General features: G+C 41.0%; 1 protein-coding gene across 4 annotated transcripts in view; it reads right to left on the bottom strand.

Moving 5' to 3' along the window:
- LOC140468759 (transmembrane 6 superfamily member 1-like) overlaps positions 1-11,721 on the bottom strand; it is a 65,157-nt gene extending 53,436 nt beyond the window's left edge. The window contains exons 1-3 of one of the 4 annotated variants that reach the window (XM_072564780.1): positions 10,880-11,721; positions 2,884-2,987; positions 2,663-2,760 (exon numbers count right to left, since the gene is read on the bottom strand). In XM_072564780.1, coding sequence (XP_072420881.1) covers positions 2,663-2,760; positions 2,884-2,987; positions 10,880-10,971 — 294 coding nt within the window. In that variant the 5' untranslated portion in view covers positions 10,972-11,721. Of the gene's footprint in view, positions 1-2,662; positions 2,761-2,883; positions 2,988-10,879 lie in introns of those variants that run through there. The other 3 variants (XM_072564779.1, XM_072564778.1, XM_072564781.1) reach the window with 3 other exon arrangements.
- Positions 11,722-18,809: the final 7,088 nt, after the last annotated feature.

The following is an 18,809-nucleotide window of genomic DNA, read 5'->3' as shown; positions in this document are numbered from 1 at the left end:
ATGAGCTGCCAGAGGATGTGATGGAGGCTGGTACAATTGCAACATTTAAGAGGCATTTGGATGGGAATATGAATAGGAAGGGTTTGGAGGGATATGGGCTGGGTGCTGGCAGGTGGGACTAGATTGGGTTGGATCATAGCAGTGGGAAGACACCTTTAAGTGGCTAGAATAGTAGGGCAGGCTGCCTTATGTCTGCCCAACCAACAGTAAAGTACCAGTGGAGTCAGGTAGCCAATGGGCAGGATACTGTCACCACGGCACCCGTTTACATGGCCTCCAGCCCATTACTAAAGGTGTGGTAAAATTGCCCCCTTGGTGTAGGACAGACAGCAGAGTTTTTGTTGAGTTTCTCAGGGCTGAAGGATGGGGATCTGCTCTAAATTAAATTGGAATAGTTAAATATGTAGATGAAAACGGATATCCCATAGAACCAACAGAAATGTATACACAAAATTATACACTCTACAACAAAGAATAATTTCACAAACACCAACTCTTAAAGATTTAGCTTTCAAAATTCACATAACTTTCACTTTCTATTTTTTGCTTCATTTATAAATCTAGTCTGAAAACAGCAGGTTCTAAAGTCAATTCATTATTTTCATTTCCTATAAACTGTTGGCCCTTATAAAAGGAAAGTGCTCTGATTTCAAAGTTGAACAGTGTCCAACGTTTCCATTATAGAATTAGATCGCAAACATGACATCAAGTTTTCATTCCTACCATCTGAATGAAATCAGAGCGCAACTTGAAAATGTTGATGGGATTAATCGCTTCATCAGCTATTTCAACAGCAGCTAATTTAGTTCAGCTTCAGGAAGAAATCACCTAACTACAAATTTTATTTTCTGAAGAATACTTCATAAACTTGGATGTGCAGGTCATGTGGTGAATTATTATTATTTCCTTATTACTATTTACTACATTACAGCGCAGAAGGAGGCTACTCGGCCCATTGTTTCTGGGCCAGATCTTTGCTAGCACAATCCTGTGTACGTTAAATTGACGGTCTTTCTTCCACTACTCTGTATCTTACTCTGCTTTGAATGTTTATCAAAGGTAGATCTTAATTAGCATATTAAAAAATTATTTTTTAATTGAAATTGTAGTGAACCTGTTTAAAATAAAAGGTTTGCTATTCCTGGGTTTCACATTGTCTCAAATATCTCATCCTCGGGTTCATCAGAGTTATCATGAAGAGCACAACTTTCCCTTTAAATACTGGACTCAAGCTAGCTGCAACATAACTATGTCCATAAAATGGACCTTTATGCAATTCTCTCCAGCAGGGAAATTAAACATTGAAAGTGAATGAGGGATAGCAAGTGGAGAGATCAGTATAAGAAGGGAGAGAAAGAGGTAGAATGAGATATAGAGAGGGGGAGGGAAGTGAAGGTCTTATATTTATAAATACTCATTCTCACATTTAGATTACTTGATGTCCTTGTATATCTGTGATTCCCCTGATTCCCAAGAACCACATCCAGAATTCTACTCTGATCGGTCTATTGGGCTCATTCTGCAACCAACCATTGATGCCCTTGAGCAACTGAAACGTTGCCATCCAGAATTGCTAAACCACCATCCTACATTTCCAAAATCTTCTTAAACAAGATCTCTTTGAACAAAACTTGAAAGTTTGGGAAGGTTTCCTCACTCATTACTTCTGGCAAAATATAAAATGCAATCTTTTTTGATTTGGATTTATGATCTCACTAAAAATAACCAAAAGGAAATCTTCACCCAAAGTTATTCAAGGGCTAAAGAAGACAAATATTATCTCTGCCTAGTCTCAGGGAGCAGAGAGAGATGTCACTTTCTGGAGATGTCATTTGCTGAAAGCCTGTCATTAGCTCCTCTCATTCCTGGAAGAAAGCTACTTAAGATGATTTGACCTAATTGATACACTGAATACAGTTTAAATAGGGAATTATATGCGGCATCTGAACATAATTGCATCTTTATTCAGCAATTTTGCCTCTTTAATCTTAGTTTTCATTGTGCTATCATAGCTCAGCAATCCCAAAATAGTATTCCCTAAGAATAAGATTCTTCTCTGACACAATCCACCAGTTAGGGATTCTTCAGCTGCTAAAACTGATATCCTAAATTCTCAGGCTCATTTTCACTTTGGGAAATATTGTTTTCATTTTCAGGTAGGGTGAACCTATACTCATTGAAGGTTAGAAGAATGAGAGGCTATCTTATTGAAACATCCAAGGTGGTGAGGAAGCTTGACGGGATGGATGCTGAGAGGCTGTTTTCCCTTACAGGGAAGTCTAGAGCTAGGCGAAACAATTTAAGAATCCTAATTAATACTGAGATGGGGAGATTTTTTTTTCCCCTCTCAAAATTATTAATCTACGGCACCCTCTTCCTCAGAGAGAAGTGGAGGACAAATGAATCTAGTCGAGATAGATTTTTTGACTGATAAGGAAGTTGACAGTGAAAGGGGACACATAAAAAAATTGCAGTTGAGGGAACAAGCAGATCAGCCAAGGTCTTAGTGAATGACAGGGCAGGCTTGAGGGGTGGAATGGAATATTCCTGTTCCTAATACTTGCGCACTTTCAGGCAGGAAGTCAATGTTGTTTCACATTATCGCCCAAGACAAAATTAGCCCCAAATCCATTAGTAGGGGACTGATAGTGCTTTTGCCTACCTCCTTCAAGTAAAGAGTCATGAATCCATCAATAAGTCCATCTTGTTCAAGTCCAACTATAAGGTCCACCACACTGGTAAACGCAAAGACTGCATAAACTGCCATGAAGATAACAGCACACCATTATCAGGGAATGTGTTTTGGGTTTTCCCAGATTATAAATTGTACAGAATAATTGGATTTTCATGTGATTATTTTCAACATCATTCAACAAAACTCACGGTAGAATAATGGATCCTTCGGTGGTTTCTTTCTCGCCAGAAAAAACGCAATTGTTGCAACCGAGATCAAGATCAAGAATCCAACAACGAGGATGGTCCAGGGGCTGCCAAAGTACAAATGAAAGTCACCTACCTTTAAACAGAAGCTCCATTTCATTATTTGACACTTTGTTAAAAATTCTGACATTTACTGCAGAAAGAAAATGCAACATGGTGTGCTTGTGACATAGTAAAATACCCAAGGAACTTCACAGGAGCATTAGAGAGCAACATTTGGCACCAAGACATACTGAAAATAGTTGAGAAAAGCATGATCAGTGAGGGAGAGGAAGAGATGCTAGCTAGACAGAAAAAAAGATTTCGGGGGAAAGTTGCAGACCAAAACAGTTGAACCAGTGGGGCACCCAGTTAAATGAAGGTGTTAAATGTGACACAACGTAGAATTTAATAGAATTTATATCATTAAAGCACGTTACTAAGACCAAGTGGACCACACTGTGGTTATGCCCCACAGGATGCGTTCACCCTTTTTCATTGAACCTATCAGCAAAACCTTTCTCCCTCATGTGCTTGGCTCATTTTCTTTAAATACACCAGTCCTTTCTTTTCCCCAACCATGCAAGTTTCACATTCTAAGCCTTATTGTTTCAGTCATGGTCTCTTGTGATTAATTTATTTTACATTCTGAATTAAGACAACTTCACAATTACCACCATTTTAAGATCTGCCACAGTAAATTTGAATTTAATTCAGACTTGTGCTTCGATATGATGATCCCCACAGTGACCAGCAGCCTTTAAACAGAAGTTCAAACTTTAAATGAGAGGTTTAAAGGATCAGATGGCAAGACTTCAAGTTTTAAAGCTTTTATTGTAATGAAAAAAAAACACAGCAACATTGACAGAAGGCCACTTGTATTCTAAACAACAGAAAGGATCCAGATTTAATGTTGAAAATAACCAAACAATGCTCCTCCCATTCTTATACTTTGTCTCTGAAATGAACATTGCATTCTCCTGGAACTGTTCCAATGTGCTTCTTAGATCCCAATGACTTGTTTTCTTTCTTTTCCTTTCCAAATCGAGTAACTCCCGATCCCAGAAATGACTGCTATATGGTGAGGGATGAATTGGAAATTCTCCCATCTGGGCAAACTGGGCAGTTCTTCAGCTTTGTTTAACCCTCATGAATTCAGATTCTTCAATCCAAGAACAAGCTCCTACCTATATCCTCCATGACACAAAACACTTGCTGTCTCTAATGCTCTGCTCTCCCTTTCATTTCGGAAAGCCTGCAACCTAATTCTACTATGGCTTCCTATGTGTTCTTTCCCTCTCAGAGCCTATCTCAATGGCATTAAGAGTCACATGGGCCTTGTATCCAGGTAGAAGTGATAATTATCTATTGTTAAGTCACCCAATAGCATTTAACTTGGCATTAGACAAGGGTGGCTCAGTGGTTAGCACTGCTGCCTCACAGCACCAGGGACCCACATTTGATTCCAACCTCAGGTGACTGTGTGGTGTTTGCACATTCTCCCCTCATCTGCATGGGTTTCCTCTGGATGTCCTGGTTTCCTCCCACAATCCAAAGATGTGCAGGTTAGGTGAATTGGCCATACTAAGTTGCCCATAGTGTTCAGGAATGTGTAGGTTAGGTGCATTAGTCAAGGGTAAATGTAGAATAATGGGTTTGGGTGAGATACCCTTTGGAGGGTCAGTGTGGACTTGTTGGGCTGAAGAGCCTGTTTCCACACTGTAAGGATTTAAAATAGAACTATTTATAAACCTGAAATTACTAACACCTCCCAAGGAGTCAGAGATGAACCAAATGTCCACAATCAGCAGAGCTGTCTTGGTCACCATTTACAGGTACAAATATCTTGCACCTTTTTTTCCCAATAAAACAGCTTGGGCCCCTCTTTAACCTTTAATAACTCAGCAACCCATCCATGTTGTTGGGGAGGATTCAAAACAGGCCTCATGATCCCCTTCACTCCTCGATTTTACTCTAAGTTAAAGCCCCAGGGCTGAATCATACCTGAAACTGGCTCTGTCATTGTTGTTGAGTGTCATGGAATGTTTGTCTTTGTGAGGCCAAGTGACTGTTCCCAGGCTGTTGTTCCATACTCACCTAATGAACCATGCATCACACCCTTAACAGCACTCCACTCATCCAATACTAGCCTAATTCTCTCACACACCAGGGGTGAAGTATTTGCCACTACTGGACAAGCTATCATCTTGACTACAATGTTATCTGGGACATCGCAACCATTATATATCAGTATTAAGACAGTTATGCTCTGACTGTTCCAAATTGCTCAGTGTCACTCATAATGCCTAGCCAAAAAAATGATCTGGGAACCCTCTCTGTGGGACTATATTCCTGTATGCACTACCTTCAGAAAGCTATCACAGGTAGGCACTTCAAAGGGAACATGTGATGCTAAAAATCAGTTACCGAAGAATTTGGAAGTTAATGTGTGGAGAGTTGAGTTCTTATAAACTCAAATCATTAAACATAGACCAGTGGTACAGGGAAAAGGAAGTCAGTTTGCATCGATTGATTTCACAATCCCTTCATATTGCAAAAGGTTTGTATTTCATTTGTCAGTCAGAAATTTCAGTGCGGTTCTGAATTAGTGTTGCTACTTTTCAGGTGAGACTTAAAACCAAGGTCTTTCAAATGGATGCAAAAGATCCCACTGCAATGCTTCCAAGCTGAGGTGATGAGTTGACCTCAGCTTGGCTAACATTTCTTATTCAGCCACAATCACTAAAACGGATTCAAAAACAGACATCGCTGGAGAAGCTCAGCAGGCCTGTGGAGAGGAAGCAGAATTAACTTTACAGGTCCCGTGACCCTTCTTCAGAATTAAAACGGATTATCTGGTAATTATCACAATGTCAATCTGGGAGTTTACTGTATGCCAATTGGGTGCCATGTTACTTACTAATAGTGACTGCACTTTGTAAGTATGTAGTACATTATTGGCTTTGGGACGTCATTGAACCATGAAAACCACTAAATAAAGTCAAGTTGCCAGGTCCTTCAAAACAGGCTATTCCTCCCTTATCCTCTGGTCTGACAACTTTTATGGTCTGGCACCCACTGTGACCCAATGGGAGGGAGGTGGGGGTGGCAATGGTCAGGCCAGTGCAAGGCTAATATGCTCACATTGAGAACCAGGGCAGCAGCCCTCAGCTCTGAGCAGAGCCTTAATGCACACGACCTCCCGTGACCTGGCATGTTCTCTACTCCAGCATGGACATAATTCGGAGGCTGCTTGGTAACAGAGGTATATCTGTAATTGGACATCAAAATCTTCATGTGAAGAATGTGTTTGTTTGTGTCAAATTCAAAACTCCCCTAAATAAGGTAAAGAATCAACTTAAAGGACTATTTTCAGATACATAGAATGGTTCATGTGGGAATGTACTTCCAGAAGAACTAGTGGATGCAGGTATATATACAACATTTAAAAGACATTTGGATAAGTAAATGAATAAGAAATGCTTGAAGGGATATGGGCCAAGCGCATGCAGGCAAGTGGGATTGTTAAATTTGGGATTATGGTCAACATGGACTAGTTGGACCAAAAGGTCTGTTTCTGTGCTGTATGACTATGATTCTATAGGTGAAAGTGAGCATTGCAGGTGCTGGAGATTAGAGTCAAGACTGTGGTGCTGGAAAAGCACAGCAGGTCAAGCAGTATCCGAGGAGCAGGAAAATTCCTGATGAAGAGCTTTTGCCCGAAACGTCAATTTTCCTCCTCTTGGGATGCTGCCTGACCTGCTGTGCTTTTCCAGCACCACACTCACGACTCTATGATTCTACGACTTTCTGATTAAAAACATTTCGATCTATTGTACACTGCTTGTGCAATGGGTCAGACTTCTGTTGAAAACATCCGGTACTAAGACTTCTGTCAAGATTTTTCATGCATGTTTGATATAGTTTTGACACAAGTGTGGCACAAACCCTGCCTACATAAACTGAAGACTTTGTCAAAATTAGAGTGAAGCAGCATAACTGACGGTATTCATTTTCAGTACTTTTTAAGACAACATATCAATTTGCATTTTAAAAGGTCTGGTGGTGCAGTGGTAGTGTCCCTGTCCCTGACCAAGGAAGCCTGGGTTCAAGTCCCACCTGTTCCAGTGGTGAATAATAACATTTCTAAACAGAATGATTAAATAAATCTATGAATTTGTATAAATACAGTGTATGTAACACAGCAAAGTATCCCAATGCTTTTCACTGAGAGAGGCAGTGGCTTAAGGGTACTGTGACTGCACTAAGAAAACTAATACTGTAGGAACATGGGTTCAAATCTCACGACAGTGGTTAGGTGGGAATCTAAATGTATTTAATATACTTAGAATGTCAAGCTAGTCTCAATAATGCCAACCATAACTGATTTGTTGTGGAAGTTCATATAATTAATTAATTAAGAGTGGAGATGTACCATCCTTATCTGGTCTGGCCTGTAAGCCCTCAGCCGACAGACTCTTAACTGTGCTCTGAAATGGCCTTGTAAGCCCCTCAATTCAAGGGCAATTAGAGATGGACAACAAAATCTGGCTTTGATAGTGCTGCACACATAATTGAATAATAAAGAAAAATAAACACCAACGATCTTATTCACAATCTAATTGAATATCTTTGGAGTTGCAATACAAAAAGGGACACTTTAATTCCAAACTTCTTTCTCAAATAAATACTCCAGATGTATGATATCCAAAACTGGCAGAATGAAAATCAGATCAGAACCTGTATGGTCTTCATCAATTGTACCGTGTTTGATAATACTTGTTGTGGCATGCACCTCCAGTAATGCAGCACTCACTCAGTTATTCCACTGAAGATTGTGACCTGCAAACTGAATTACAGTCTGATTTCAAACTGAAGGGCTTATTAAACCAGCTGATGCAAACTTGCTTCCAATTTCCTTGTATCACGGGACTATATTTGAGGGATGAGTTCATAAGAATTGAACTCTTCACACATCAGCTTCCATATTCTGCAATAACTGAAACTAAACATCACATTTCCCCCTTTAACTCACTATCTAATTCAGAAGTTAGGACCTTCAGCATTAAACCACATAGCAGACTGTAGAATAAGAGAGTTGATCCAAAATGCCATTTTAAGAGAGCAAGTTCAAAGAAAAGTGATGAGGCAGGAAGGTTTCGGGACTGAAGCCCTCGAAGCCCCTGCCAAATTGAAGGTCGACAATTAGTTATTTTAAAGTCTCAGCAATGCTCCTGCTTCTTCAGCGGAACCTAAGAATTTTGTCATTCCAAACTCATTCCCTGGTTATTATTAGTTCATTTCAGCAGGGAAGTGATGAGGCCACTGCAGTTTGACCCAGTGCCCCTCAGCTAATGTTAGGAAAATGAGCCAGGCGTCCCATGTCAGATCATTACCTAATGAAGTCTGCTGAAAGATATGGACAGGTTTTGCTGCTTCTGTGAGCTGACTGCCATCGCTCAACGTCCACTGGGGTAAGACAATGGAAGACAGCTAACACCTGTTGAACAATACCATGGCAAGAAGCCAATACCTTCTAAAGCAAGGGGTCCCTCACCATAATGAAGGAGCAGCACTCCAAAAGCTTGTGATTTCAGACAAACTTATTGGACTATAACGTGGTGTCAATTGACTTCTGACCTTGTCCATCCCAGTCCAACATCATCCCTCACCATCAATTGCAATAGCCAATCATTTGGCAATGTAAGCTCCCAGGCAGTAATTGTGATTTCAGGTAGACACCCTGGCATGGACATTGATTATTTTTTCTAAATGTTTCATCAATGGGACAACTTTTTCACTGCCCTGATTGGCAGCACAGTGGTTAGCGCTGCTGCCTCGCGACACCAGGGACCTGGGTTTGATCCCCGCCTCGGGTGACTGTCTGTGTGGAGGTTGCACATTCTCCCCATGCCTGCATGGATTTCTTCTGGGTGCTCCAGTTTCCTCCCATAGTCCAAAGATTTGCAGGTTAGGTGGATTGGCCAGAGGAAATCCAGATTTACGGGAATGGGGTAGGGGCTCGATTTGGATGGGATGCCCTTCAGAGGGTTGGTCCAGACTCGATGGACCAGTTGGCCTCTTTCGGCTCTGTAGGAATTCTCTGATTAGTCCTTTTCTCACTACTCTGATTCAGCTTTTTGGTTCTGGGCTCCAATTGACTAATTTAGGGTTTTCCTTAACCTTACTAACAGAAGGCAGTGGTGTAGTGATAATGACATTGGTTCAGAGCCCCAGGCTGAATGTCTGGGAACATGGGTTCAAATCATGGGTGCCATGGCAGATGGTGATTTTTAATTTCAAAGAAAATCTGGAATTACAAATTTCAGTGATTATGTAAACTTTGCAGTAAAACCATCTGATTCATTAATTACCCGCTCGAGGTAGGAAATCTGCCATCTTTGTCTGGCCTAGCTAGCAACGTGGTTGATTCCTAACTGCCCTCTAGGCCACTGGGGAAGGGCAATAAATGCAGGCCTAGCCAGTGAAGGTGTGAAAATTGTTTGTAATGCAGAGTGTGCTCACATGCTCTGACACATGTTGTGGGAACAATCCTGGAAGCAGCACTGAAACTCCATGACAGGCACGCACCCAGTTGTCAGCTCCAAGGCCCCTTCACTCTTCAAAACTATCATGGACAAAAATAAAAGCATCTCTGCACAATAACTCCCCGCTTCTTCCCTGCCCTCAGTCTGGGGTCAGAATGGGAAACCATTTGGGAAGCACAGTTTGAGGGACACAGAGAGAGAGAACTTGAATTAATTAGAATCACCCACAATCTCAAACCATATTGCAGCCAGTGAAATAATTTTAAAGAATACTCACTTTTACAATTTGTACAAGATCCCACACACCAATAAAAAAAAACCCAGATAATCTTTTCATAAAATTCCTACAGTATGGAAGCAGGCCATTCAATCCTCCAAAGAGCATCTCACCCAGACCCAACCCCTACATTTCCCATGGATAATCCACCTAGCCTGCACATCTTTATGGACTGTGGGAGGAAACAAGAGCACCCAGAGGGAATCCACACAGACACAGGGAGAATGTGCAAACCGCGCACACAGTCGTCCAAGGCTGGAATGGAACCCAGATCCCTAGCACTATGAGGCAGGAGTGCTAACCATTGTACCACCCATGAGTTTAGCCCCTCTTTCTCCTGCCTGCAGAGGGTGGGTTGTCCTGAAAAGCGAAGGCTCCAGAAACTATGGAGAATAAACTCATTGGTGAAAAATGTGACTGCATTCAAATTTAACACAACGACAATTAGGTCAGTGATACGTAGAATATAAATGGCCTATATTCCTGAAGAAGGGCTGATGCCCGAAACGTCGATTCTCCTGCTCCTTGGATGCTGCCTGACCTGCTGCACTTTTCCAGCAACACATTTTCAGCTATATTCATGATATCTACGGTCGTGACAGTACAGGAGCTGACCAAGTAGCAAGCACTTCATTTTTTAAAAGACTCATAACAAATAGCTCTCCTCAATTGAAACAGCTTCTTGGTAATGATTAATTTTCCAGATTGGGTATATTTATCTGACACACAATATACAGATCCTTCAGTTCCAATTGACAGAGGCTCTAATAAAGTACAATGAACGTCCTTCATGGGACTCAGTTTTGTAAAAAGATGTTAATTTAAGAAGTACTAAACCGGCTTATTTTGACCCAGTGTTTACTTAATCAAACACAGATGACACATGCCAGCCCAGATGGTAATTGTGCACCAGGCAGAACGCACAGCTTTCACTACAGCTGCCTAACAACTTCCAGTGGCTGCTTTAGCAATGTTCAGCAGCCTGTTAGATGTTTTGCCCTGGACTACCCACCCTTCCTGCAACCGCGACCTCAACGGATTCCCAACAATACTGACTTCCTCTGTTTTGCTGCCCTTCAACACTGCACATAGGCGAAACAGAAAGAAGACAGGCCGAACATTAACATTGACTTACCTGCAGTTCGCAGATAAGAAATTAAAGAGATAGCTCACTGGAATTGACACCAGAGATAACATGAAGACCCTTGTGGCGGAGGAAGCAGTCATTTTTTTCTTTTGAGAAATTGAAATTATTGTGTGTCACGTTGCTGCTATAATTGACAAAACTACTCTCCTTCGACTCCGTTATATGGTACTCCAGGATTTGTACTCGCTCTGATCCCAGCTCCTGACAAGGTTATAACAAAGGGAAAGCAGTGTGTCGCTCCTTCCAAAGAGAACTGTAACTTCCTCTTGTCTTTCCCTCCTCTTTCTCTCACTCTCAACCAGCAAGCTCCAAAATAATTGCAGCATTAACAGTGATGAAAGCCTAGTAGTTGTCCTGGGGACCGGTTCTCTGAAGGGATGAAGGTTTCTGCACTGAAACACACAAAGGGCTCCTGGCCCGGATCCCAGAGCACAATTACATTCCACTTCGGGGTTCTGGGAAGCTCTCCAAAATCCCCAGCGTCAGCACATGGGCCAGCTGTCAGTCAGAGCCGAGGATATATAGCACACTGAAACCCTTTTGGGTGACCGTTTCTCTGTGTTTTGTGGCAAAGTGCAGTTAAGAGGATCAAAAAGCACAGTGCATTTGACAGGGAGATTTTGTACGTTCATTTTAGTTCCAGCTGCACAGCGCCACCATCATCTTTTACAGATTTGCAGCCAATGTACAATTAAAGCTATAATTAGCTCTTATCTGTCTCTCCCTCTGTGATTGTGACTGCAGGTACTGCTTGAAGGTCGAGTGAGGCGCCCCCATATCTGGGCACCGGTGTCTAATTGTCTGACCCTTCAAAGTCATGTTTCCATTCTGCATGTGTCAAAATGCAGACTAAATTAAGGAACATGACGGCGAGGGAGATGGCGATTGGCATGCAATTCTGATGGTGCGTTTTGAACAATAAGCAACATAGAGATGTACTTCAAATAGTGAAATTCCTCAAGGAATTGGTACAGTTGGAGGGAATTAATTTGCATTATACAGGAAGAGGAGGTGGCCACATCCTTTAGGAGCTTGATTTTTTTTTAAGTCTGATCTGTACGTTAAACCTATTTAAGTATTTAACTTCGTTCCAGATCTTTCAGAACAAAATCTAACAATCTCAGAGTTAATGTTTTCAATTGACCCACGGCCTCAAAAGGTGAGAGAAAAAATTTCAGATTTCTATCTCGCTTTGAGCAAATAAGGGTTTCCTGTCCTTACCCCTGAACAGTCCAGCTCTACTTCTGAGGACAATGTTTGGAAATATATATTCACTCTGGGTGCACGGGTTCTCCGAAGTACCAGGACTAGATTGTAGTTCCTTTCCAAAGAAAAGAACAATACAGCACAGGAACAGGCCCTTCGGCCCTCTAAGCCTCTCTGGAAATATGTTTTGCTCTTCCATACTGAAACTGTCTTCACTTACAGGATGGGTCCCTCTATTTCCTTCCTGTTCATGTATTCGCCCATGTGCTTCTTGAATGCTGCTATTGTGTCTGCTTCCACCACCTCCTCTGTCAGTGCATTCCAGGCCCTCACCACCCTTTGTGTGAAAAATGTACTTCTCATATGGCTTTTAATCTCGCGCCCCTCACCTTGAACCTGTGCCCCCTGGTAATTGAGCCCTCCACCCTGGGAAAAAGATTCACTCATTTCACTTTATCCATGCCATTCACAATCTTGTAAACGTCTATTAGGTCACCCCTCAACCTCCTGCGTTCCAGTGAAAACAAACCCAGCCTATCCAACCTTACTTCATAACTAAAATTCCCCATACCAGGCAACATCCTGGTAAACCTTTTCTGTACCCTCTCCCAAGCATCCACATCCTTTTGGTAGTGTGATGACCAGAACTGTACTCAATATTCTAAGTGTGGCCTAACTAACGTTCTCTAAACCTGTAGCATAGCTTGTCTATTCTTACACTCAATGCTCTTTCCAATGAAGTCAAGCATATCATAAGCCTTTTTTAACAACCTTATCTCTCTGTGCTGCCGCCTTCAGTGGCCTCTGGACCTACACAACCAGATCCCCTGCATATCAATACTCCTAACGCATTCTGAAAGATGAAGAGGCAATCTGTGGAAGCCTTGGCTAGTGATGTTGCCTCTACCCCTATCCCTGCCCCTGCACCAGTTCGGGACTCTAAGTTCACATCCCACTTCAGGAGTTGGGGGTTAAAGAAGGTTATCCCAATTGCATAACGCAGCCACGCCAGCTGATTAGCAACCTGCAAATCCTTCCACCATATGCCAGCCTTGATAAGAGTGGGCAAGATTCCTGTTCTGCCATGAAAAGAAAGACACAGCCTCTACCAGTACTCATAGCCCCAGATTACAACAGAGGTATAAAACACTTCCTGTAATACACACAAAAGGGGAAATCCAATTGAACTGCATAAGATAAGGAAAAGGGTTTGATAAAGTATGTATATTCCTACTAAATCACCAAACTGTCGTGGACTATTATTGCTACTCTTTCATTATCATTGGATAACTTGTGGTTCAGGTGGTAGCAACACAATCTCTGAACCAGAAACTCTAGGTTCCAATCCCATTCCAGGATGAAGACCTTATGCTCAAAACGTTGACTGTCCTGCTCCTCAGATGCTGCCTGACCGGCTGTACTTTTCCAGCACCACACTTTTTGACTCTGATCTCCGGCATCTGCAGTCCTCACTTTCTCCCATACCAGGATTTGTTGGCAACAGAAGGAGGAATTCAAAGGAATGAATGATACAATTCAAATGATTGACAATCAACTTGCTAACCATTCCAATATTTCCCCGTGCTTCCCCAAAGACAGAAGTATGTGCATGAAGATACAAAACAAGCTGTTGTCATGTCAATATCTTGGTACTCCCTCTCCAAAAGTATTGTGGGTCAACTTACACCACATGGACTGCAATGTTTGTGAAGATGATTCACCATCACCTTCTCAAGGGCAGTTAGGAGTGAGCCATAAACTCCGGACCAGCTAGTGGCACTTACATTATATACCCAAGTTAAAGTCAATCTCATGTAAAATTCAATCCTCTATTTTTGGTCAAAACATCTAGAATTTTCCATATATCTCATGTAAAAGTCGACCCTGTTTGTTCACAGATAACAGATCAAGGTATTATCCTGTATGTAAGTGTTACAATGAGGAAATGAATTTGGTTTTTGTGCTATTATGTGTTTTGATGTACAATTCACACCAATTTGGTGCAAAAGTTTAAGACAGATCAGGTCAGAATCAGGTGACAACCTTTTATTATGTGCAGCTGAGCTGAGCACAGTTCCCTTGTAGCACTTGTGGATATAAGATTCATGGGAAGGCATGACTTAGTACTTCGGCAGAGAACTAAGATTGCACAAAAGCTGCCTGCTGAACTAGTAAATAAGATATTACAGTTTCAAGAATTTGTAATCAGAAATAGGCAGATGGAAGGCTACAAGTTATCGTCCATTGGAAACATGGACAAAATGCCTATTACTCTTGACATGCTAGAGAATTGAAATGTGAACCAAAAAGGTTAAAAAACAGTATTGATGAATTACCATAATTCGTTGTGTTTTTTTTTTATTCGTTTAGAAATCAGTTGTGCCTCTGCTAATGATTTGGTATTTTGGACTGTAGCATGAACTTTAGCCCCTCAAAAGTAGTATCCATGTCATAATTGACGCCTTAAACCTAACCTGAAAAAAAGCTAAAAAAATTCAACTTTTATCGAGTACATGTGGTACATCCCATGACCAAATGAGGAAAATAAGGATAGATAAACTTTTTTTTCCTCTGTTTGCGATTCCTATATCAATGTTTGAGTCAAAACCATGCACTTCCCTAACAGTACAATGGCTGAACTTTCACTGCATGGATTACAGTAATGTGAAAAGGTGTCTGTCCAATACTTTCTCAGGAATAATTATGAGTATTATATTAATATTAAAGTGTATTAATTTAGAATATTAATATTAAATGCCAGCAATGCCCACATCCTGGCAATAATCAATCCAAGTTTAACGCATATGCATAACACTTGGTGTTTCTAAGGGACATTCATCATATTCTCTGGATGAGTGATATGTTTTTGGCTAGAGTCTGTTATAGATTTGTGAGAAGAAGCAGACCTTCAAAACTTGCTGAATAATTCACCGGAAAGGAATGGTTTCAATGTTAATGGAGCAAATCTTCCTGGAAATATTATGGCACATTAGTGGGACTTGTTGCTATTAATGTGCAACTTAGCCAACAAATGGAATAGATGAAGGGATTGAGATGAAGAACTTACTGGTTGCTTTATGCAATTCCTCTATTTGCTTTTCAACAACAGCATTTCACCTTTAATTATTCTGCAGAATTTGTATGTTAATTCCTCATTAAGATTGCTACAGAAAACTAGGCTCAGAATTAATAATGTAAATACCTTTATAATGACATATTAATTGCTAATATGAAATTCTAAAACAAGGAATGATTTAAACTATAGAGTCTAAGTTCCACTTATAGTAAATTACTTAAGATTCTAAAAGTGCAACATTTAAAATTTTTAATGGCCATCTTAATTTTCTTCTCTTTTCTCTCTCTCTCTGAATCCCAGTCCTTTTGCTCTCTCAAGTTGTCTTTCTTTCTGGACCTAATCACAGAAGGCCTCAAGTGTGCCAGCAGATCTTGTCATGGACAAAATGTAGAGAATCACCAGGAGATGCAGAGAGTTCTTCAAGAAGTAGGTCTTTTATTTGCAAACAAAAAACCGTGACACAGAGAAAGCAGATTCTCGAATGCCCACAAACCTCAGGGTCCGTGTTTTTTTTATCATGTTTCTGTTAGCTTATCAGCATGTCCAACTATATTAATCAAAGTACCTCACTCTAGCTACACAATAAACTAGAGATGTTTGTTCCCATTATCTCTCTAGGTGTACATTCTACTTAATGTTATTCTAATGTCACGGTTAGATATTTAGAGCTAACTTTTGCAACAATGGCTTTTCATTCCAGAACCTACTTAATATTTTCCTAATGTCATGATTAGATATTTATTATCACCTCTGCTACAGTGATCTTCCATTCCAAACTAACCTGTCATTATGAGATAGTTAGCTATTCCATCTATTACAATAGTCTTCTGTCTCAAGCTAACTCTACCAACTATTAATTAGATATTTAATGTCATGTCCCAAATATTTATGATCCCAATCTTGTCATAATGACTCTTGACAGGGAAACTACCTCGACTAACTGTTACCTCATCTTGCTTTAGTGACCTTTCAGTGTTAACCTTACTCTGCTAATCGGTGTAAGAGTATTCCACTATTCTTCCATCCTGTCTTCCATAGACCACAGATTGCCAGTGGTCTTCATGCTTTAACCCTTCCCATTGTGGGATATAGGTGGATTAGTGTTACTTCTGCAATTCCATTTTACAAAGGAGGTGAACTCACACCAGTGGGTAATTGTTTTAGCCAAGAGCTGAGTCAACAAGAATGGAAACAATGTGGAGGAAATATATAATTGTTTTTGTATTAGCTAAAACTGTATGTCAGAAGGTAGACATTATGGGCAAGTAGATAAGATGTTGTGAGGGGATGAAGTTAAGCTAGATATGCCTGTACAAACAGTAGGTATAAACATGTGCTTCCCACTTTTACAAAAACACAGGAACAAACCCCAATTAAAAGGGTCATAGGGATCAGAACGGCCTCGGGAAAGGCACAGATGAAGGGGGTAGATAATGATGAAGAAAGAATATGCCTAACAATGACCTATAGCAGGGTAAGGTCAAACAGTCTTGTGAGACCTGAAATAAGCATTTTATCACAGACAAGGCCGGATAAGGCAAGAGGTAAACAGGGGTAATGGGGGCTGGTCTTAGGGAAGTGGACGATGTAAGCAGGGGAGGGAGCAGTGTAAAACAATAGACATCAAATCATATAAATGTTATGTATGAATTGAATTTAGTGTGTGTATGTCCGCTGCCTTTTTAGACACTGGACAGCACACCCACTTGCAAGTGTAAAATAAATGGCACTACTGATTCAGATCTTGTCTCGGACTGAAATTATTGAAGTGTGTGAGCTTTGTTTCTCACACCATGCTTTCATGCTCTTTATCTTCCATAATCCCCCTTTGCAGGGACACCCATGTGTAGATGTAACAACAACAGCAGGTAGTTCGATTGTAACATTATAAAGATGCTCAGCAATTGGCCAATGGTCAGTGTGGATTCATGTGAAGCAACAAAGAGTCAGCAATACAGTTATTCAGGCTACAGTAATCTTGGGCTTGTTGAGTTCGGCAGGATTGATAAAGATTTATGGTGCTGATTGCATGTAAGGTTGTACTGATGAAACAGAGGGTATTAAGCTTGGAGAGCAGGAGTGTTCTCCAATCCTGAGTACCACTTCCAGCACTTAGCTACCTCCTCTTGATTGTGCTGTCCTTCCAAACAACCCTCATGATCACCTCACCCTCCCTGTCAATGATCCTTCACTATTGATTGTCCCTGTCCTCTCGATCACTCCTTTACTCTAGGTCTTGCTTCTTTCTTAATTTCAGCCTTTTTTCTAGAACACCCAATCTCTCTAGATCACCTCTTCTCTCTAAATCACCTTGCACCAAGATCTCCCTCGGGATCCCTGTCAGCAATGTAAATGTGCACCCACTTCCACTTCATCTGAGGATGTGCAACAATTGTCTACAAGCTGCTATATTTGGATTGAGATCTGTATTGGGTGTGCCCTGAGCCAATATAGGAAGCATTCCTCAGCCATATGACCTGATTGCAAGCTGGCATTGTCCATGTTCACCCCTGGACCTGCTTTGTCAGCGACCCTTCCTCCATCAGAGAGTCACAAATGTGGATCTTCACAGAGTCAGTCCTCATTGTACTCTGACAATTTGTCCCATTATTTACTTGGGATGTTTCTTTTCCTTATTTCTCTGTAATTAACTTATTTTTTGAACAAATCTTCCTACTTTTAGCCTGAACATAATCATCTGACAGTGTAGTGTTTCCCATGATTGCGTCTGGAGGTTCTGAGAGCTACCCCATGCAGTTCTCCAGTGTAATCAGCCAAAGCCAAAGTTGAAGACAAGTAATCAGCACTGTGACATGTCATCTCATTCAGAATTTGTATAAAGGCAAAATCCACAGGCAATGGGTAGAAAGGCAGAGAGTGACATCAATTGGATAGCTCTTTCAGAAAACTAAGGCAAGCAAGAGTCTACAAGATAAAAACCGAAAGAACAGTGGATGCTGTAAATTAGAAGCAAAAACAGAAATTGCTTGAAAAGCTCAGCAGGTCTGGCAGCATCTGTGGAGAGAAATTAGAGGTAACATTCCTCAGAGCTGATGGTAGCTCGGAAAATGTCAGGGTACGGGTTGGAGTTAAGGAGTAAATGATTGGTGGAGATAGAACCCAAACAGAGAGAACAGTTGGACAGACAAAGAAGGGGATAACAATCTGGCTGGGAGGGTGAATAGCTATTAATGTGGACTGTTTGTGGCTAACGATCTGTTGGGTGTAATAGCAGACTGTGTGATAACAAGGACTATGCAGGATTTGATTTATGGGCGCTTTGGAAACTGTAGTCCCCACGTCTTGGGAGAAAGCCCAAATCTTAACTTTTAAGAGGAACCACATATCACCTCCCACAGTTGATGAGTCAGTACTTCTCCATTTGAATGCTACTTCAAAGAAGCACTGAGAGCACTGAAGGCTCAGAATGTATTCAGAGTGAGGACTGTAATATCCATCATTAAAGGTGACTCAGTAACACCTCTAATGTCTAACCTGGCTGAGTCCTGAAGAGAATATTTGCAAGACTAGGCATAGAACAAGAAAAATGAACGCAATGAATAATCTACCTGACCTTGCCCTACCTGTCACAGATGCATTTGTCTATGACAGTATTGGCAGAAATGACCACTGCAC

The sequence above is a fragment of the Chiloscyllium punctatum genome, chromosome 48 (assembly GCF_047496795.1).
Source record: "Chiloscyllium punctatum isolate Juve2018m chromosome 48, sChiPun1.3, whole genome shotgun sequence".
NCBI lineage: Eukaryota > Metazoa > Chordata > Chondrichthyes > Orectolobiformes > Hemiscylliidae > Chiloscyllium > Chiloscyllium punctatum.
The sequence above is the reverse complement of the archived record's forward strand: the minus strand, read 5'-3'. Positions and strand labels throughout refer to the sequence as shown.